At 18.8% G+C, this 24,199-nt stretch overlaps 2 protein-coding genes across 2 annotated transcripts; both read right to left on the bottom strand.

The window, feature by feature from the left end:
• Positions 1 to 10,162: 10,162 nt before the first annotated feature.
• Positions 10,163 to 11,048, bottom strand: MKS88_003475 (uncharacterized protein; the record flags this gene model as incomplete). Its single annotated transcript, XM_067216569.1, has 2 exons — positions 10,163 to 10,840; positions 10,962 to 11,048. The coding sequence occupies 2 exons, from the start codon at positions 11,046 to 11,048 to the stop codon at positions 10,163 to 10,165; spliced, it is 765 nt and encodes a 254-aa protein (XP_067073203.1).
• A 2,698-nt stretch (positions 11,049 to 13,746) lies between these two features.
• On the bottom strand, positions 13,747 to 14,704 carry MKS88_003474 (uncharacterized protein; the record flags this gene model as incomplete). Its single annotated transcript, XM_067216567.1, has 2 exons — positions 13,747 to 14,493; positions 14,618 to 14,704. The coding sequence occupies 2 exons, from the start codon at positions 14,702 to 14,704 to the stop codon at positions 13,747 to 13,749; spliced, it is 834 nt and encodes a 277-aa protein (XP_067073202.1).
• Between the last annotated feature and the right edge of the window lie 9,495 nt (positions 14,705 to 24,199).

Raw genomic sequence — 24,199 nt, 5'->3', positions numbered from 1 at the left:
TCATTGAAAATACATTAATAACATATATTATGCATTAATTCTTTAAGACTTAACCAAAACAATCATTTTTTTATTGTCATAATATAACGCCAAATTAACAAAGATACAAAATATAATCTTTTAATGTATTTCCAAAAAAATATATATATTGTTTTTTTATGCACATTTTTTTTAATATAGAAATTTAGATAATTTTTATGAGATTTAATTCCAACAACTAATTAAATTCAAAAATAATACGACAAAAATATCATAATTCAATTAATTATAAAGCATTATAAATTTTAAAATTAATAAAGTTCTATTAATAATTTATTCTTAAAATCAAAATAATATTAGTGTCTTTTAACAATATCATAAATAGGATAAATATATAATACTTTAATAAAAACATTATTATATTAAGTTTTAAAATATATATTTCTCATGTTCTTTTACATAAATTATCTATTATATGTATATTTAAATAAGAAATACATGTTAATTAAATAAAACACAAACATTTAGTTTTATTAAATGAAGAATAAAGTGAAACATCTATATTAAAACTAATATACAATATGTTACTTTGAAAATTTTTTAATATACTTAAATTATTAAAATAGAAAAAAGAAAAAATATGATTGTTAAATATTTAAACTACCTCACTAGCTCGAGTGACATATTGAATGTTACTATATATATTAAATTTAATGAATACATAATTCTTATTATAAAAATTTAGATTAAACATATATACACATATTTTCTTCCTATAAAGAACTCATATTGCTATGAATACTAAAAAATATCAATTTCTCAGTTATATTAAACACAATATTACATACATATATATAATGTTAAGTCACGTTAATAAATAAATTCAAAATATTACATCACAATAGGAAAAGATATATAAAAACATTCTACTTTTATAAATATTTAGTACATATACTTTTATCCTTATTTATAAATATATATGCGTGTATTATATTTTTACTTAGATAAAATCTACGTGGATCTAATAAGGAAATAATTTGAAAATATTATATTATACAAAATATTATATACTTTTTTTATTTGCAAGATAAACATTTTCCTTCACAGCAATGTTTTTACACATATGCTTTAATTAAATTTCCTTTAACTTCAAATGCGTACAATAAGAGTTTAACCAATACATGAATAACCATAGAAATACCTAATATAACTAGGAATAACGAAAAACATGTAAATTTATCATAGATTTCTATGAATAAAAGTAATAAAATTCTTATTATCAAATGTTTTACTGGTGCAAAAAATGTTAAAAAGTTTCTTTCACAAACTACATGTATTAAAATTTTTTTCCAAGTAGAACAGGTACATTTTTTGTATTATATATAAAAGAATAAATTCCTTATAGTGTGGTTTTTTAAAAAATATTCTACTGTTGAAAAATATTTATATATGACAAAAGGGTACTTGAATAAATCTTTTTGATTCAGTACTTGAATTATCTTTATTTGACGATTAACTTTTCCTATCATACTCTGATTCTCAATTAACGTATTAATTTCTTTAATGATCGTATCTCTTTTTAAGTACCATTTTTTAAAGCCACGATTTTGGTTTCGATAGAATTTTCTAGTAATAATATAGTTGTTCTTGAATTGAATGTTTCATCTTCACTGTTTTTATTATCTAAATATTAATTACATATACTTTACAAATAAAAGAATATATTTTTAATATTCATAATTTGATAAATTTATTTAAGCATTAAGTAGAACTTTTTTATTAGCATATATATATATATAATATGAGTTAATATATAAAGAGAACTTTATTCAATTCTATAATTATAGTGCATCGTTGTAATAATAACATATCCAAATAAAAAGCATATATAAAGGAGTTTTAAATTATATATTTAATTTTTCTTTTCGAGTTGGTATAGATTAATTTTATAATATTTTTAATTATGTGTACAAACTTTTATATTATTACAAGATATTCTTAGAAAAATAGAACTAATGTAGTTCATATTTTACATTATTATGCGTTTTAGAAAAATGCTATAATGCATAAATAAAATACATATATTAGGTTCGTCAAAAAAAAAAGTTAATTTTAAAAATGTTTTAGTAAATATTTTCAATAAAACTATTTAAAACAAGTGCAAAATAAAATAAAATAGTTATTGGAGAAACTAATTTATTAATGAATTCCCATATATATATAAATTATAACAGTATAACAGAACAATTATAAAATCTTGTTGTAAATATTTTCCATTACGAAAATAAAATAAAAAGGATCTTTTAGTGAATAAATATTTTATTTTACAATTATAATAGAAAAATTAGTTTCCGTGAAAACATATATATTAGCATAAATTAGCAATAATAATTATTAATTTTATTCTAATCTTCCTCATAATAAGATCAGCTATTTGTACATATTATAACATAAAAACATAATTTTAAAGTTGAAAAACATTAATTATGGTGTAACTTATAATGTTCATACAATAAAAAATATTAAATAAAAAAGAAAAAAAATGTTTTAAATACAATTTAAAATCTAACACTCGCCATATACCTGCAGCATGTAGAATGTTCATATACGCATAATTTTATAATCAGATTTTAGCAATTAGTTTACCTACAAAATTGTAATCTTATAAAATTTACTATTTACATTAACTCATTTGTATATATGTACTTATGATTATGAACGGAATACAACAAGTTTTATATAATTTATAATAATGCATTTTATTTATTATAAACAAAAAAAAAACTAAGTATATTTAGTGTATAGGTAATTTATTTACTATTTTGTTTTTTTTTCATAAGAAAAATTATCATATTTATTACATAATATAAGAATAATAATATTTAAAAAAGAGAGAAGTATAGTTAGAGGAACTGCAGTAAAAATAAATTTTTAGTAGGATAATTAAAAATAAATTATAAAAATATAATTAATTTTAAAAAAAATAATTAATAATGAATATAATGAACCTTTAAATTGTTTTATATCCTATATAATATATATTGATTATAGTATTTCACAAAAATAAGATAATTATAATTTTATTGCGAGTTTCTATAAGCATATATTATATACAGAGTTATAAACATAGTTAAAAGCGATTCTGGGTTTGAGTTCTTTAAATATTTCTTTTGTTTTGATGTCCCTTATTTTGTTAAAATTTAAATTTTACATATACTTAAAAAATTGCAAGGGCTCATGTTAGTAATTAATACTATCTATTATTAAGAATATATAATGCTAAAAATTATATAAACATATTAGCTTCTATTTCTTAAACTTTTTTCTAAATTTTCATGTAATATATTTATAAGGTAATGTTTGGAGAATTTAGGTTTATTTATTTCGTTCTGTTCACTACATATTTACTGAAAATATTCAAGTTTATTTATAATAATTAATTATTTATATTCAGAAAAATTAAAGAATCATCTACAAATAATTTCCATTTTTTGTTGAAATATTTCACTAGTACCTAAGTATATTTATTTAATGTAATTTTGTAGTATTAATAAATGTTAATATATTTTTTTTATATATGTATATCTATTTATTAATATATACATATATTTATATTAATATCTTAATGCTTATTGATTCCTTTAAACACAAGGTCCCTTCTAATAATAATTCTTCATAGATATGCCATTTATACAAATAATATATATTTCACATAATTAGAGATGTTATTAATGTTATAAAAATAACGTAATATATGACTCTTTTAATTTCAATATTTTATTTAAAAATAAATTAATGTGGGCTATAAATATCTTCCATGAAATTATTACATTCCTATTTTGGGATTAAGTAGGAATTCTAAAATATTCCTTATTATAAAACGAATAAATCTTTTCTACAATAATATTACTAATATGTGTTTTATGAGGTATATTCACATATATATGTAAGATAAAATAATTTCAAAAATGAGCATAATTACAATTTATATCTAAATGTATTTCATTCTACGCAAACACTTTTTTGACATTTACTTATTCCATAATATATTTAGCACCTTTATATTAAAAATAAGTTTACGTATACTTTTCTAAATTATGTTTTACAAAAAAAATGAAACAAAGACTAAAAAAAAAATATATTTTTTTTTTTTTTAAAGATTCAAATTAATAAATTCAATACATACAAATATGCACTATTAAACTGTCTGTTCACAATCTTTATTATTATTTGTTTTCAATTCCTTATATACATGTTTATATATCGTGAATATTATAAACATGTGCATCCACTCGTAAGACTATCTTACATACATATACATCCATGCATATATTTAATATTTGTAGTATAAAACTACAATAATTTATCCTTTTTTGCTTTATAGTTTTCCACTTTATATATATCCACTTTCTACAAATCTAATTGTACATTCTTAATATTTACAATGAATTCACTGATTAAATCATTGTATAGTAATATTTAGTATATATAATTAAAAGTATATTTATAATTTTGATGTAAAATAAAATGGAACTCCTGTCAAACGAATTCCTTACGCATCTAATTATTTCAAACAACTCCACGTTTAGGAGCCTTAGAAGGTATATTATTTCTTCTTCTTTTTCTTAATATCTTAAAGAGAAATATGGCCTATAGTGAACTTTAAGGATTAGTGATATTCTCCCTTGTCATATATGAATGTTCTATCATTTGTCTCATTTTTTCTTATGCACATGTACTTACTCTTAAATGGACATAACTACGACGGGTTAACATAAGGTGGTAATATGAATCACAATGTGTAAATAAATTATTATCATGAGAGAGTTTACATATGCATTAATAATCGCTTGTTTAGGACTATTAATTATTAACGACCTATTACATATAAGAAAATCTAGTACATGTAATATATATATATATGCATACATACCTGTTATATGCATAAATTAACATGCGCCCATGATTAATGCTATCGCAAGAATGCAATAATACATGCACTGAATTTTGCACTCAAATAATTTCATCTAATTATATACTTAAAATTATATTCCGACAATAAATAACATTTTTTATTTATCTTATTTTAAATGATTTATGTACACATTAGTGTCTCTATAATAGTGTTTTTCTAATAGGATTTCTTCTTTAGTATCACATTCATTGGGAATAACAAATAAAAAAATATATATATATATATATATATATACGTACTAAAATCGGTAATGATAAAAAATTTGCTGGAATTTTATAATGGGATAAGGAAAAGAATGCCATAAAATATTCATTTCGTTTCGTTTCTTTTATTTTAAATTGTTAGTTTTCTATTCGTTTGTGAACGGAAAATAATTCCATTAATCCTTTTAATATCATTATAAAAATGTAAAAAACACTTTACTAGGTACAAAAACATATATTCATCTCAAGAATTATAGATAATGCATATGTTGAAAAATGTAAGTAGGCATATCAACTTATGGAATGTATACATATATATTCACATATACTCATGTACATATGCATATATTTATTCACATATATATGTGATATCATGATAGACGATATATAATAATTTTTCCAAAAGAACCGTATTAATTAATTTAATACCGAACTTCGCAGTGAGTGCATAGTTATAGGAATAATTTTGTGATTTTTTGGCTTCCCGTGAAAAATAACAGAAAAGAAATTAAATCATAAAATTTTGTATAGAGTTGAACTTCTCTTTTATTTTTTTTCTTAATGTCTTTTTGCATTAAATAATTATATATATATCCATATAACACTTTTAAAAAAACATTGTAGTTGCACTCAGAACATAAAAAAAATTAGAAGTGGTAATAGTTTTAAAATTTTCATTAAACATATATGTTTTCTATCATGTATAATCAAATTCTATATTGATTTTTTTTTTTTTTCTTTTACTTGTTTTCATTGGTTTTGGCGACACATTGACATGATCGTTTCGTACATACTTATGTTTCCTTTCTATTCTCTCCTATTCCAGTTTATTTACCTTTAAGATGATGAGGTTATTCTGATAGAGATATACATAAAATAAAATAAATAGATGTTTTTGACATTTCTAATATTTATATACTTACAATGTGCACATTCATAAGTTTCACAACTCTCAATTTTGAATTATTAAAATTTCTTCATAAACACTACATTAATATTTAAAGTTACAATAAAAAGTAGTAAACTAAGCTTAAAAAATATAATATGTTTCACAAATGTATATTTTAATACATATATTATATTCACACCTGAGAGACTTAATCATGATGGTAATTAGGCAAATTTTTCTATTCCGTATTTTTTGAAAATTCTTACACGAGTAGGTTTCGTTAAAACTTAATAATTTTGTATTTTTCAAATTTTTAAAAATTAACCGAACAAAAAAAAGAGGATAAGATAAAAGGGAGAAGTAAAAAAGTAAGACAAAAGAAATAAGTGAAAATCCGTAATAAGAATGTTATAGGTATAATAATAAATTTTTAATTCATAAATCTTACTCGTGTATACATGTACACATTTTAAAAGAATTAATAAAAAGTTAAAAAAAAAAATAATTAAAATATGTCTACATTTTTAACATGGATGCCAACGGATACATATTCATCAATATGTAACTAATGATATAAAGTTCATAATAATCCTCACTGAATTAGATTTAATAACTTACTCATTTTAATTTCCTTATATATCTAATTATGTCACATTATGACATGATAGTATTTACTATTTTTCTATATTATTATCAGAATTATTTTTTACATTTTCGAGATAAAAAGAAAAATTAAATAATTATTTTATTCCATAAAAAATTAAAAATAAATTTATTAATATATAATAGAAACTTAATAACATGAAAAAAAGTGCATAGAGTTTAATAAAATCCATATGAAATAAATACAACAATATACATAAAAGAAGTACAAAAAGAACAGCTATTCGCAAAAAATAATCGAACGCTTTTACTAAATTCTTGTACTAAAATATATAAAATCAAAAACCTGTAAACATTTTTAAGCACGTAGCGTTACCGGATTCATCGTCTGAAAATTATTATTGTATATATTCATTGAAGAAATTAATTATAACGTTAAAATATTGCTGTAAGTATAATTCTTGTTTTTTCATTTTTTGTATAACTTAATCCTTTCATTAAATGAAAAAACTTATATATTATTATTTAATAAAATACTTTTTTAAAGGATATTCTAGTAACATTAATGTATATCTTTCCTTTAAACAAAGTAAAAAAAAAGCATTTATATATTAAAAAAGCAACAAATTATGAATTAAAACAATGTATAATGTTTTAATAACTATACATATATTGTTTACTCACTGAAATATATATTTATTTATTTATTTATCTATTACTTTGTATAAATATTTTTTTCTTAATTCACTTTTCTGTAAATTATATTCAGCTATAAATAAATATACAAAAAGTTTAGTTTAAATAATTTTTTTCCTGTTTTCTAATTAATATATTTTACACTTATAAATTAATATATTATTTTTTATAAAACACAAAATATAATATTACCTACACTCAGAAAAACTTATGATTTTTATATAATTATTATTTTTAATTTTATATATATTTATTACAAACATGAATACAATAAAATTATTGATTTCCGTAATAATCCTCTCGCATGATATAAAATAAATAATAATTAATATCCTATAACTGTTTTTGATAATGCATAAATAACAGTCATAACCATATATAATATTACATTAATTTAAAGCATTATAATGACATTGTAATTATACTATTTCTAGAATTATATATTCTGTAACTTCCTTGAAGTATTAAAAAGGTAAAACAAAAATTACTTCATTTGTAATGATTCATTTACATCAAATTATTCTAAGATAAAACTAAAAATATCATTTATTAACAACCTAAAATTAATTAAAAATTATTTTTTAATTATGCTTAATTAGAAGAATATATATTCTTGTACTTATATAAATTCTTCAATATTTAGTTTTTAATTGTAATTGTGGAATCAATTTTTGATAAAATATAAATATGATCAATGTAAAGTTTTTTGAAAAATATTTAAAAATTCATAAAGGATTTTAATCATAATATATAGTTAAAAGTATGTTAAAAATCCGCGCAAGCATTTACAAAGGCGTATTTCAACTTTCTACTATTAGCATAAGAGTATATATAATATAACAAATAGAAAACAAAACCAAAGTAATAAATTTCATTGGATTATTTTTTCACAAATTTAAAATAAATATTGATATTTTCAATATTCCTTTTGTATCTAATTAAAAATATATCAGATAAAATAGTTTTGCTTCTTTTCCAAAAATTATATTTTGTTATTATATTTTGAAATAATAAAAGTAAAACATTTGTTATGGTAATAGAATTACATATTAAATATTCATATACCTATTATATCTATATAAGAATATATTTTAATTAAATAAAATAATATATAATATAAATAAAAATAATATATATATATATATACTTTTTATTAAGATTTTTAGAAGTAATGTTCTAACACTTTCCGTACAAAAATGTATATATATGCTAATTTAATTTTCTCTCGGATTTATGTGTGCATATACAAAGAAAAATTTATTCATATAATAATTAATTCACTAAACAATACCATTTAAAAAGGATGCAGTTAAGGCTATTAAAAAATATATTAATATTATAAATAGCATTAGAACATATGAAAACTCAAATTTAGCGAATGAATTTTTTTGCTAAATTTACGCATAAAACTTCCGTATAAGTAACTCTATGAATTAAACTTAATTAAATTATATAAACTAAATATTGTAATTTTATTAATTAACCTTATTATAACATATATCACAAATAAAAATTATCCTACTTATGTGTTATCTATTAAAAAAAAAATTTTTTTTTCATATATATTTTTTTAAAAATTAATCATAATTTTTTCTAAGAAATTACTAATTTATAATATAAACTATATATGATTTTATATATTCTTAAATAATATTGATAGTTCAATATATAAATGTACATTTTAGTGCTTAATAGAACATAAATTTAAATATTTATTTATACATCATTATAATATATTATAAAACAATATATTTTTTTTTATTACCATTAATAATAATATTTTCATATTTTTTTTGACGCAATTTTAAACGTCTAAGATCATGAAAAAACAAAGATAAAAAAAATGAATTAAATTAATATATATTTCTATTAATATACGTGATTACCTTTAATTCATTATGTTTATCCTTCAATAGTAAAAAAAATTACAAAATATATATACGGCATATTTATTTATTCATGTTCCATATAATATATGTTTAATTGAATATTTCAAAATATAATTAACATTACAGTTAAGAATAACAATAAAATAATTAATAGTTTTAATTTGTAATTTAATTGAGGAAAGTATTTGTAATTCTTCAAGTAGCAAACTATTATAAATAACCTCAAATTAATAAATGTATTTTTTAATTATATATTTATATTTTCTTTTTTAAACCATACATAAACAACTAAAATTGTTTAAATAGTACTTTTACAATAAATGTAATTTATATTAGATTTTATGTAAAACATATTTTACAGAATAGAGATTAAGTTTTTTCTATGAAAAAAAAATATATATAATAGTGCAAGAAAACGCTTTATTTAGATTCATTTAATACAAAAAAAAAATTCATACATAATTAAAAACTTATTATTCATATTTTTAACTGGGTTATAATATTATATTCTAAGCTTTGAACAAGTTCAAAATATAAAGTACAATTTCTTATAGCTCAAAAAATCAACATACGAGTTCAACAAAATTACACTATTTCCCCATTTATATATAAATTTTAAGGCCCAAAAATATTATTTTAACAGATATCTATTTAATAATGAAATATGTTTATTGAACCATAATATCTAATTAATCTAAATCTATATATAAATATACACTTATAAAATAAATGAAAACTTCAAATTCTCGAAAACATTGAGAGCACATAAATTTACTGTTCTGTATAAAAAATAACTAAATATGCACAAGCGTATTTACAAAATTATTTCACTTATAGATACACTTATTAGGAATATATAGCTAAAGATATCAAAGATATTACTTCATATTAAAAACTCATAAAAAATAAATATTCGCTATTATCTATTTTAATTAGATAACAACTTAATTTTTTTGTATTTCTCATTATTTCTTAAGATTTTGGGGATTGTAATTATAATTATGACAGCTAGCACTAAAATGCAGAAGCTAAATAATATTCCATAAAAATATTCTACTCCTAAACATTCTATTTGTTGTCCTAGATATCCTTTTATAAGATTCCACAAACTACTAAATGATTCAAATATTGGTTTCTTACCCATATCTAATGCACGTAATATAGGCAACCCTATTCCTAACAAGCAAAAAAGTATAAATATAATAACTCCAAAACTATAACTTCTAAATTTTATTTTTTTTAAATCTATGTCATGGAGTCTTCTGCTTTTTTGAAGAAAATCATCATAATCTTTTTTTCTGATAAATTTTTTTTCAAAATGAAAATGCTTTCCATCAAACATTCCATTATTATAATCCATAACTTCTGTGTAGAATTGTGCCTTATTTAATGAGCTTTTATAGTATTCTTTGTTTTTTCTTTTGGTTCCTTCTTTATTATTAGATATATTTTTTTTTTCGTATTCAGCTCTATTTGGCATAACATCCTTTAGCTCTACAATATATGAATCCCTATTCTGCTTATACTTTGCCAGTAATCGATGTATTCTTGCATCTAATATTCTTCTAATTTTACTGTTAACACTGAATGATTCTGTGAACTTGTTCTAAAAAAAAAATAGTAAATATTATTATTAAGAGCAATTAACAATTTCATCATTATAAAAGAATTAATATAAAACACGAAAAAAGAAATAATACAAATAACAGTAAATATTATTGTAATACCACTTCACAAATAATATAACATATCCAAGTTAAAAAAATAAATGCAGAAAATTTAATGAATACGATGGAGTATGATTTTTGTTCCATGATACGATATATAAAATTTTTATACATCAACTAAAAACAATGTTAATAATAACATAATTATAATTATTAAAAATTCTGTAATTCCTCTGAAATAACTTTATTATTATGGATTCACATAAATTAATAAAATTTGCTGAACTATTATTCATTTATAACATGTACAAAGAAATGTAACATAAATATTATATTATAAAATTTTTATATTTATATTATCTTTTAAAAAATAATATGCGTTAAAAACAAATATTTAATTTATTTATAAATATTCAAAATATACATTTAATTATTTAATGAAGTGCACTAATTAAATCATTTTTTTTTATTCCTTTAATAAATACAATCAAAATATAAAAATATACTATTTCATAATATTTCGAAATATAGAAAATATATAGAATATACAACTTGGAGAATGTAGATAATTCCATGTTCTATATATTAATACAATAAGTAAAAATAATAAGGATTTTATTCTAATTACAGTTCTAAATTCATAAACATTATATTGTAGAAGAACCACTTCTTATACTTAAAACATTTTTATTATTAAAACAATATTATAATAGTAACAATATATTTAAAAAATTATATTTTACGCTATTTTAATGATAACAGACAATATAGGTAATTCCTGAATATATACAATTTTTTATAGTATATAATATATTTAAAAAATAGAATTTATATGCTACTACCTTATCTATAAATTAACATATATTTTAATGATTAATGACTGATTTTTCTATATTTCTCCAACAATATTTGCATATTATAAGTTTCAATTATTTTTGCTTTATAGCATTAGTTGTAAATAAAAAATATTTAAATTCATCCATATATAATTCTGTTTTGTTTTATTGATTAAATATATATATTTAGAAGAAACATCAATATAAGAAAAACAAAAAAAGGAATTCTCAAAATTAAATAATTCCATATACTTATATATATAATATTTAAATCGAATATAATATTTTAACAAATTGTAATAATAATTAATATTAAAAAAAATATATATACTTTTTTTTAAAATTGTTTCTACGAACATATTTAATTGTTCCATATTGTGTTCCCATATATTCTAGTATAATATAATTCCTAAATATTCTCTTACTATATTAAAATATTTATTGAATATTTCATTGACTAAACAGTACTTTTTAATGATTATGTAAAAAAGTTAATTAAATCATTTATTGAATATATATTATAATTTTGATATGAATCTATAAAAATATAAATATAATAAATTAAAATTTCTTTCAAAATGATTGTATAGATAATATTGTAATTTATACTTATTTAATTAAGCATTATAAAAATAAAATATCTAATAACCTAATAAATATGTATTATTAATACGTTTCAAAAAAAAAAAAAAATTTTTTATATATTTATACAATATGGATAAAAATATAACCCTCTTTTTTAATAATTATTGTGTTTATAATATTATCATTATTATTATTTTGAAGAAACTAATAATGGTTAATGCATACTATATATATATATGTAATATTCCTTCAAAATAAAAGTGACATTTTACTTAATATAATTACCTTTATGTATGAAAAAAAGAACATATTTATTACGATTCATCTATATATAATTATATTATCATAGTAAGAACTGTATTTATTTTCATTATGCTTTCTGAATATTTTTATTTTTATAGATATATTACATGTTTTTAGAAGTTCATTTTTATGAAAAACTAAAAAGCAAAAAATAAAGAAATTTCAATATATTATTAATTAATATATGAATACGCGCTTAATTAATGAATTTTATCCTCTAATATAGTAAAACATAAAAAATATGTATAGTATGCTAATATATTACTCTTCAAAATAATATATATATAATTAATATATTTTAGAAAATTGTATTAATATGTAACTTTGAACAATAATAAAAGTATTTCTAATTCTTTTTATTATAAAAACTAGTATTACAAAAGTTATTGAACTATAATAAATAATTAATACTTAAAAATTGAGTTATTTTACTGTATATGTATTCACATTTATTCACTGCAAAAAAAAAAAAAGTAAACGTAAATTAAAAAATTTATTACGATGAATATGTTTTATGGTATATTCTCCATAAAACCTGTTTTATAGAATGAATATTATGTTTTTTTTAAATCAAAAGATATATATATATCTATGCAAAAAACATATTCGCTTTGTTTTGTTGCATATAAAACAAAGACACATCCTTTATTTAGAACTAATAATTCATTTTTTCAATATCATCATCAAATCATAATTTTCGAATGTAACATTTAAAAAATAGTAAGTATTATCGTATATAGTTCTAATATATATTAACAAACAACTTAAATAAAATTATACTAATTTTCCCATTATATATTAATTTTAACGCAAAAAAATATTTTTCATAAGAATCAATTGAAATACAAATATATATAAACATATATTAAGTTATATTTAATTATGTTTAAGAAAGTTCCTTAAAATAATAATTGAAAAACATTAAACCACCTGAATTCACTAAAAAGAACTTAACATAATTTTGTGCTATTATACATTAAAAGCAGAAATTATACATGGGGATATTTATAAAATTATGTAAACCTATATATGCATATTAAGCATATCTCTAAACATATTACATATATTACCTCATATTAAAGGCTTCCTTATATAAAGAATCAAGTGCTTTGTTATATATTTTACTTTTTTCTGAACTTAATTTTTTCATACTTTTTAACTTTTTTATGGTAATATACAATTCCTAACATAATTGTGATACCCAATACAAAGAAAGATAAGAAATATATTATAGTACTAAAGAATTTTAAAATGAGAATGGAATCCTTCTTATTAGTTAGTGTAATAACACCCTCAAACATTTTCTTAAAAGGGGAACCTCGTATTCCATTACTTAAGGTCTCAATCCATCCATCTTTATAACTCACAATGATTATTTGATACAGCTCATTAACAATACCACAACCCACAAATAAATCTAATATAAGCGATATTGATAACAGAAAGAGCAATAATAAAGGTAAAGAAAGTTTTATTCCGCATTTTTTAAGTACTATATTTTTATAAACCTTATCACTAATTGTCCTGTTGTTTTTAAGAAAATCTACATAATCAAGTTCTTTGAATATTTTTTTTTCTATATGAGAATATTTCTTTGTTTCAAATATGCAATATTTATTTTTTATATCTTTTTTATTGCCTCTAGCATTTCTTGGAAAACTTCCATTTGATTCTTCATTTTTTCTTGCTCCACAATTTTCATTATTATATATATATATTTTATCGTTCACTCCATTTGATATCTTTTGTTTTAAACATATATTACTTAAATCATTATCTTCCATATATTTTTCCAATAAACGATAATATCTTGTATATAATTTTTTACGATTATTGTAGCATTCATTCAAAGATTTCTCGTGCGTACTCTAAAAAAACAAAAATAAAATTATTATATAATCAAATAAATAATATTATACTAAACAAAAATTATTAATATAAAACTCTAAAAATATAAATAATACATTTATATCTATATAAAATTATTATAACCACACAAGTCTCAAAATGAAATATCCAACTTAAAAGGACAAACGTAACAAATTTAATAAATGACAGTGATTTAATTTTTTGCTCCATTATATAGATCATTAATATTTAAATATACCAAACAATGATTCATTTGACTACAATAAAATATTCTTTTAGTAATAAAGAACACTATTATTTATTATTTAATTCTTTTTTATTTTATTTTCCCGTAAAAAATAAAAATTTTATAACTACAATTACTTATACAACAGAAACAAAAAATAATGACTTCGAAAATGAACTATAAATGTTTTATAAAAATGCTATTTTTAAAACATTATCTTTAATTAAAATAATATAAATTTAAATCATTAAGATATATGAAAAATACATGAATTTTTTTATTTAATGCAGTGAAGTAATTAAATAATTTCTTTATCAGCTTTTATCAAAAACCTTATATATATTCTTTCATAATATTTATATGTATTGAGTATATAGAAATTATAGAATGTAGAGAATATAGATGATTATTACTTCTAGATATTAGGAGAAGTATCTCTTATTTAAATGACGTTTTCCTTATAATAATTATAACATATTGAAAATCATATTTTGTACCAATTTTTTTCTTATTTGTGGCAGTGGCACCATTTACTTTATAAACATATGCATTTATTTATGCTATACAACATATTTAAAATATTAAATATATGACGTATCACTTAATATAGTAAAAAACAATAAATTGAAAAGGTAAATAAATACCGATCTTTTATTTTTGTAATATCATTTTTCAAGGGTATAGTATTTAATTAGTTATATTTTGTAATAATATTTATAAATGTAAAATTGTTAAATTTGTGGATTAAATAATAGATATATTCTTTTAGCTAATATATACATTCAGAAGAAATATATTAAATAAAAATTGAGTAATAGTTGTATAAAGTATATTCACAAAAAAAAAAATGCTGATAGAATAATGCACTTGTTTAATTGTGTCAAATGTATTCATGAACATAATATTTTGTTATTAATATATTATATCATAGTTATTTAAGCAATTCTTATACACAAGTATTATATCCCGTAATTATATAGGATAAAAAGTAAATCACAATTTTTAATAGAAATCCTAATTTAATTATAAAACTTCATATATTCTCAAATTCATAATGTTCTATTAATAGTTAATTTTTAAATGAGAATTATATCATTAATTAGTTATAATTTAATACTTGAACTATAAAAAAATTTAGATATTTATTAATACATTCTTATTTCATATAACTTATTAAATATATAATTTTCAAAATAAGTTTTTTATGAAGATGTTTTGTTATGTTTGCATTTAAATAAAAAGTACAACTTAGCACAAAAAATAAAATAATTCTGATTTTACTAAATAAAAAAGTAATCATATATTAAAATTAAAAGCAATATAACATATATTTATTAATAGGATCAAAAATGAAAACATACAACCTTTAAAAAAATAAGAATAGAAATGGTTAAATATATAAATTACTTTATTTAATGAGTTAAAATACACTGATTACGATATAATATAATAGCTTAGATGTCACATATATATTATAATAAAAACCCAAATGAAACAATTACATATGTAATTTTTGCAAATTAGGTATATATCTTTATTCTGATTATTGAACAATTTGAATTTCACATTTTAATGAATCAAGAAAATATTATTACATATATATATATATATGTAAAGAATAATTAATTGTAATACAAAAAAAAAAATATAGAAACATGAAGACTCTTAATATTATTTAACATATATCTTATTACTTTTTTGTGTAAACATGTACCTGTACAATATCAACGTTTCATAAAAAAAAATTTATATTTATACGACAGTTAATTTTTGCTAACATATTTTCATTAATCATAAAAGAAAAATCTATTAGATACAAGGAAAAAGGTATTTTTTAAAACTATCTATCAATTGTAAATATGCTTTAATTTTATCTTTTTCAACTTCAGCGATACATTTTAGAATTTTAATAGTATATAAAGAATTAAAATGCATAAAACGTAACTAATAACCATACAATTGTAACACTTTATTGAGAATTAAATAATCTCGTTAGTACATGTCACCCTAATATATATTACAAATTTACTAATGAAATATGAAATAAAAATATAATAAAAATACGATAGAAAATGTATTCAATATAGTAAATTCTAAAATATTACTCATATATTCTGAAAGCTTTAAACTTTTTTTCTTGGTAATACAGACATATTTTGTGTTATAATATATATGAATAAATGCTCTGTATAGTTTTTTTTTAATGATATATCTCTCACTATATATGCCTTGAATATAATGGATATGCATTTCATGAATATTTTTTTGGATGCAGTTCTTGAAGTATCATCATCTTTACATTAATACATTCGATGATCTTTTAATTCAACATTACCTCTTTGTATTAGGAATTATCATATACATTATGTTGTAATATATCTTTAATTATATATTATTTCTTCCTTTCTAATTTTCTGAAAATATTATAACAGTTATAGAAACTAATAATCCATTTCCACTGTTCTAATTATGTAAATGATTATGAAAGTTTTATTACAATGAAAGGAAGATATTTTTATTATTTACAAGGTGATAAAGTTCTTTACTCATAATAATAATTATCTTATAGGTGTATATTTGAGCATACAATATGCAGGAACAAAAATTTAAGACAAATTTTATGTTAGCTTATTATACTGCACCAATGAATTGCGGACATGTACTTCTAAAAGGGATAGATTTAAGTGATTTTGCTAATATAAAACATTAATTGTTTCCATTGAAGATGGATTTATTTATTTTTATAATACATGAATTTTGTTAAAAATTCTACATTATATTCACATGTTACTAACATAAGCGTATAGTAATTTCCATAGTTATTTTATTTTTTTAAAAATTAGAAAATTCCATGAATAGTGTACAAGATATAAAAAACTATGATAATCTAAAAAATATTTTTTTATATATTTCCAATAAATTTATTATTAAAAAAAGAAGCATTAAAATGATATTTCAGAAAACTAATTTTCTTAATGATTGATCAAAAAACATATTTATTTTAATAACCTGACAGAACAGATCTAAATTTTTGTTATTAATACTTTTCAGAAAAATTACAAAATGGCTTTTTTGATACACAAAAATTTTATTTTATAATTAGCATAAAAAAATCAGATATTCTTTGAGAATGATAATATTAGCATATATTAGGAATATAGTTATTATATTTTTAAAGAAATTCCATATAATAAGCTTAATTATTTATACATGTCACACTTTTTAAACACTATTTTACAAACGAAAAATAAAAATAGTTGTGTAAGATAAAAGAGTATCCATAAGATGGAAACGAAATATAAAAAATGTTATTTTTTATAGCTAAAATTATAACCTAATATGTACCATATATATACGACATGTAAAATATTTGTAGAAGAATAATTTTAAAAGTATATTCTAGAATTTAATTCAAATAAAAAATTATAATATTTTAAAGAGCTTTATTCAATTTAGCACTTTTATACAATTGTATATTATTATTATAAATAGAATATAATAATTTCTATATAATTAAAAAACAAGTATTTTATTTATTATAACTAAAATAAAATTTATTTAATTTATTAATTAATTAATATTATTTTTTTTCTTTTTGGTTAAAATATATGTTATTTTATAATATATAGAGAAATAGTAATATTAAAAAAACATAAGAATGATGCACAATTATATGTAATAAGAAATATTTTTTTAGTAATTATGATTAATAAAGGGAAAATTATTATAAACAAATTATATCAAATAAAATAATTTACAACGGAAAATAATATAATTAAGAAATAGAAAAAGATAATATATAGTATAACATATTATAAAATTTAGAAAAACTTTTGACGCATTATATATCCTTTTAACACTTTTATGGTCGATATTGTAATGTACATAATTTTTGTTGGCATGTAAATAAATATTACTTAAAATAACATATTATATTAAAACTACTATGTGACATACTCAAATAAATTAAATTGGGCTTTTAATGAAATATATCTATAAAAGCAAAACTATTTATATTTCATACAGTTTGTTTAATATAATAAACGTAGATAATTATAAAAATGTAATATAAAAAATATATTATGTTTATTATATAATAACAGATGCTAATTTGTGTATGTAAACAAGTTAAACATAATTAATTAAAAATAAATATAAAATATTCTTAAATTTACATATGCTACATAATATACATTACACTGGACCATTATAGAAAAATAACATAATTATTATTTTATTTCGTGTTTTTGTAAATATATGCACTATATAAATTTATATATTTATATATATATATATTTGTCAAGATACTTGGTTAAAGACATTTATATGATACTTTCATTTGGATAACAACTTGTCAAAATTTACAAATTTGTATTGATGTAAAAAAGTATAACACAACTTAATAATTAAAACTTCCTATTATGAAAATTATATAATTATAAAAATTACATGAATATAATAAGCATTTTTTTAGTTATTATTTTCTAAGCTTTCATGCAACTAATTCAATTGATATTTTTTAGCAGCTTTCGTATTTTATTTTTTAATTACTATATGCATGCTATATTAATTAATTATATTAACGTCCAATTAAATTAAATAATTAGGTGCATTCATAAAAATGAAAGAATTATCAATAAATAACTTCCTTTTTATTTGAAATATCTAATTAGTTACTTAGTAATTGTATACGACATTAATCAATAGTATTATTAAATATAAATATTCATTTTATAAATGTACATATATGAGTTCTCATATATATGTATTAATATTAATATTAGTCCCTTAATTTTTATTGACTTTTTGTAGATTTAGTGTAATTTGTAATAATAATTTTTCACAAATATTTCTTTTATATAAATAATTTATGTTTCTTCTAATTAGAGATATTACTAATGATGTAATAATAATGACAAATATGACTTTTTTAATTTCAATATTTTATATAGATATAAATTAATGTAATTTATATATATTTCCAGTGAAATTATTAATCTCTCATTGTTTCATTCAGTAATAATTTTTATTGTAGAATATACCTCTCCTACAATACTATTACAACTATAAATTCTATGAGATATGTTCGGGCAAACATATATTTGATAATGTGATCACTGAAATAAGGATTATTCTAATTTTTATCTATATGTATTTCATTCTTCTAAAGAGCTTTCTGACATCTATTTATTCTAATTAATTTTTTTGTTTCAAAACCTACTTAATCTTTTCTTATTACCAATAAATTTATTTATATTAAACTAATGAGATGTTTAAAAAAAAAAAAAAAAAACAATAACTATAGTTAAAATTGATTTTTTTTTAGTATCAAATTAATAAATTCATTATATTCATACATGTATAAGTAATTTGCTTGTACAATATTTTTTATTATTACTTCTGTGTTCATCCTTATATACGTGTTTAAATGTGATGCATATTATAAGCACATGCATCCATTCGTAAGACCATCCTATGCATTTATGTATATGTAAATTGTTTTCATAGAACTTTAAAAAACTAATAATTTGTACCTTTCCATTTTTTACTTTTCCCATTTTTACTTTTAAATTGGTTCTTTCTGAATTCTTATAACAATTATGCTAATTAAAAACCTTTATAAGAATCTTTAATAAAAGTAATCACATGTAAATTTACAAATGTGACTTATTATAAAATAGAGCTATTGTTAAACGAATTATCTATACAACTAATTAATTTAATCAACAACACGTTTATTTTACCTTAACATCTATATACTTTATTCTTCCTTTTGTTAACAACATTAAGAGAAATATACTTTTTAATGAATTTCATACTGTGGTGATATTAGCTTGTCATATATTAGAGTACTATCATTCGTCTCATTCTATCTTATATGCATGAACACTTACATGGGTCCATGTACATCAGGAGAGCATAAGGGGTAATGTGAAAAAAAACATCTAAATAAATTTCCAGCATACAAATATTTATATGTACATATATATGTATATGCATACGTTTACAACTTAAAAATGTAAACAAGCTAAAACGTCAAAAGAAGAATAGTACAAAAAAAAATATATATATTCATAAGTGCTATATGTATAAATACGCATTCAATCATGAATAATACAATCTTATGTATCCATACAATTATGCATACACTTGTATACACAAACCATTTCATTTATTTATGTACGCAATATTAACTTTCGATAAAAAATGTATTATTAGTTATATTTTTTTTTAAAAGTTTAAGTACACATTAGAGCCTCTATAAATATATTTTACAGATGGAGTCAACATATAAAAAATGTACGTATATATAAGCAAAACATTGTCACAAAAAGAAATTCCTCAAAAAATATCATAAGGCTGAATATGTAAAACATGCAATATAAAATGCATTTTATTTTTTCTATTTTAATTTTTACATATGCACTCTGTGGAAGAGAAAGTGATTAAATAAACTTTTTTAATTATGCGGAAGAATAATTCAAAGTACTTAACTACGTATAAAAGTATATATGCATTTATTAAACATAAAACGGTACATATGATGAAATATGTAAATTGATATATCACATTATGAGATACACGTATGTTCAAGTGGATGTACATATACTTATACATATGCATGTATATATGTATTAGCTTTAGAAACATGTGTAACAAATATAAATTCTTTAATATATATGATTTCATTTTTTATATTCCCAATTTCCAAATACATAATTAGAAGCTAATTTTCTCAGTTTTTCTCCTTTTTATGAGAATAAAGGGAAAAACAAATATTTTGGTAAAATATTTTATTTAAATTATCTTCCTTTTTTCTCTGACTTATTCATTAAACACATACGTTTATATCCATCTTTGTTTTTAGAAAAATATCTTTGTAACTGTTGTCTTAACGTATAAATAAAAGGAAAATATAATGGTTTTAAAATTAGCAGTTATAAATTCATATTTGGTTTCATAAGAAATAACAATTTATATGATTTACTGTTTTTTTTTTTCTTATTTTTTTTTTTGGAATTTCTCCTGTCCATCCTTTCTATGTTTGGTTTCTCTTCTTCTCCATCCTCTCTTTTTCCTGCGTAACTTTCTCGTTGAATAAATGATTTTCATAGTTATATATGCAATCCAAAAAATAGTTTTTATTATTCATATCTATCATATTCTTAATGCTTACATACATATAATATTTATTCGCGAAATTCTACTTTATTATTTTTATTAATATTTATGAACATATACTCCATGAATATTTATTGATACAATGAAATAAAGCATACACTGTGTGCAAAATAAAAGAAAATTTACAATTATTACTACATATATCACAACAATTATTATATCAGTTTATATTATATCCACGATTCATTGACTTCGTCACAATAGTAGAACACCAATTCTACTTTTTCTTAAATATAATAATTTTTATACCTTGTAATTCCATTAAAATTTAATAAGATTTTATTTTCTAATTTTAATTTTTCAAGTATTAAATGCAAAAAAAGTAGAAACAAAAAAATGAGATAAAAGTTAGAAGTATAAATCTGCAATAAAAACAAAAAATCGAGAATATGAAGAACTTATTACAAGTATATGTGCATATGTAATTTATATTCAATATTCATATACACATATAAATATTTTAAAATTATTCAAAAATTACTAAAAAACAAAAAACAAAAAAAAACATATGCATATATATATATCGTAATATACTTATTTTACATGCATATATATATAATACCCACAGAAGAAAATATTTTAATAATATATAGTAATACTTCATATTATATAACAAAAAACACATAAATATTTTATATTAAATTCTTATTAGCATTTTTTTCGCTTTCATTACTCATTAATGTTTGTATATATAGGTTTCAAAATTCATATCACTTTAGTATATTGTTCCAAAGAAAAAAATATCTACATGTTATATCATTAACTAAATAATTCTTCTTAATTTTTTTTTTGTAAATATAATAACTATAATATATATTAACATTATCTAATATTTTTCATTAGAAACTCTAAAAAAGTATATTTAATATATTAATATTAGTTACCAATATTACGAGAAAAACATTATTATTCTAAAATAAAATACATTATACTTAATTAACTCTTATACAAAAAATATACAATATTTTAATAATAGAACTAACTAAAACTTACATGACTAAAAAAACAAGGTTATGTACCAGAAAATTATCTAAAATAAAATTAAAAGAAAATTTTAATTATATTTTATTCAGAAAAGTAGATTTATAAATATAAAGGAATTATTAGTTATCAATAGAAATTATGCGTATTTATATACATCTCAAAATGCATATAAACACTTTATTTAATATATTTGTATATATGGAAAATAGGAAATATATTTATAAATATATATACGCATTATTATATTAATTCAGAAAAACATATATTGTTTCAATATTTTTAAAGACTACATAGATTTTTACCTATATATATATATATATATATATATACATACTTAAAATTTTACAATTAAAAAAAAAAAAAAATTGTACATACTGTCTATTTATATATGTAAACATTTAATTTATTAATATAATATTTTGATAATGTAAAAAATAAAAAATATATATCTTCTATTTATTTATAAATTTTGAATATAATATTTATTTAATTCGCTTTTATAAATTTAGTTAACACCAAATTTAAATTTTATAATGAATGATACTAAATATTCATTTTAATTATAACCTTACACACTGTATTACCTGGATGATATATATAAATAATCAACATTTAATAAAGATATTTTTTCATCATATATATTTATATCCTCAAATTTATATCATGTAAAAAGTACTAAAATTAAATTAAAATGGTTTCTACAATAATTATACCTTATGATATATTTTTCATGAAGCATATTTTATAGGATTAATATTACATTTTGTAATTAGTAATAGATATATATATATACATATCTTCACAATAAAATATATTTATATTCTTCAGTTATATACAAAACAATACACGTATATTGCTAATTTAAATCTAAAAATAAAAATTCTTTGTAACATGATAAAACAACCATTTTGGACTAGAATAACATATAAAATAAAAAGCAACGCATTTTATATGAAATGTAAATTATTACAAGAATTCTATAAAATAATAATAGTTGCTGAATTATATATTAATTTTAATGTACATGTATATTATTTTTATAAAAATATATTTAAATAAAAAATAAATATAATTGTGACAAATACATTTTATTAATATGAACAAATTTTTTATAATACGAATTGAAAAATAATAAAAATTTGAAATAAACTAATAAACGAAAAACGTATTTTACTTATGTATAATGAAGGCCGCGTATGTGAATATTTATAAAATTTATGCAATTGTAGTTATTTTTATTAGGAAATCACTAAAGATATTACAGATAATATTTATTATTAAAAACTTATTTTAAAAGAAAGCATATTACTTAC

This window comes from Plasmodium brasilianum, chromosome 10 (assembly GCF_023973825.1).
Source record: "Plasmodium brasilianum strain Bolivian I chromosome 10, whole genome shotgun sequence".
Taxonomy (NCBI): domain Eukaryota; phylum Apicomplexa; class Aconoidasida; order Haemosporida; family Plasmodiidae; genus Plasmodium; species Plasmodium brasilianum.
Note: the sequence above shows the minus strand (reverse complement) of the source record. Positions and strands in the feature narration are given on the sequence as shown.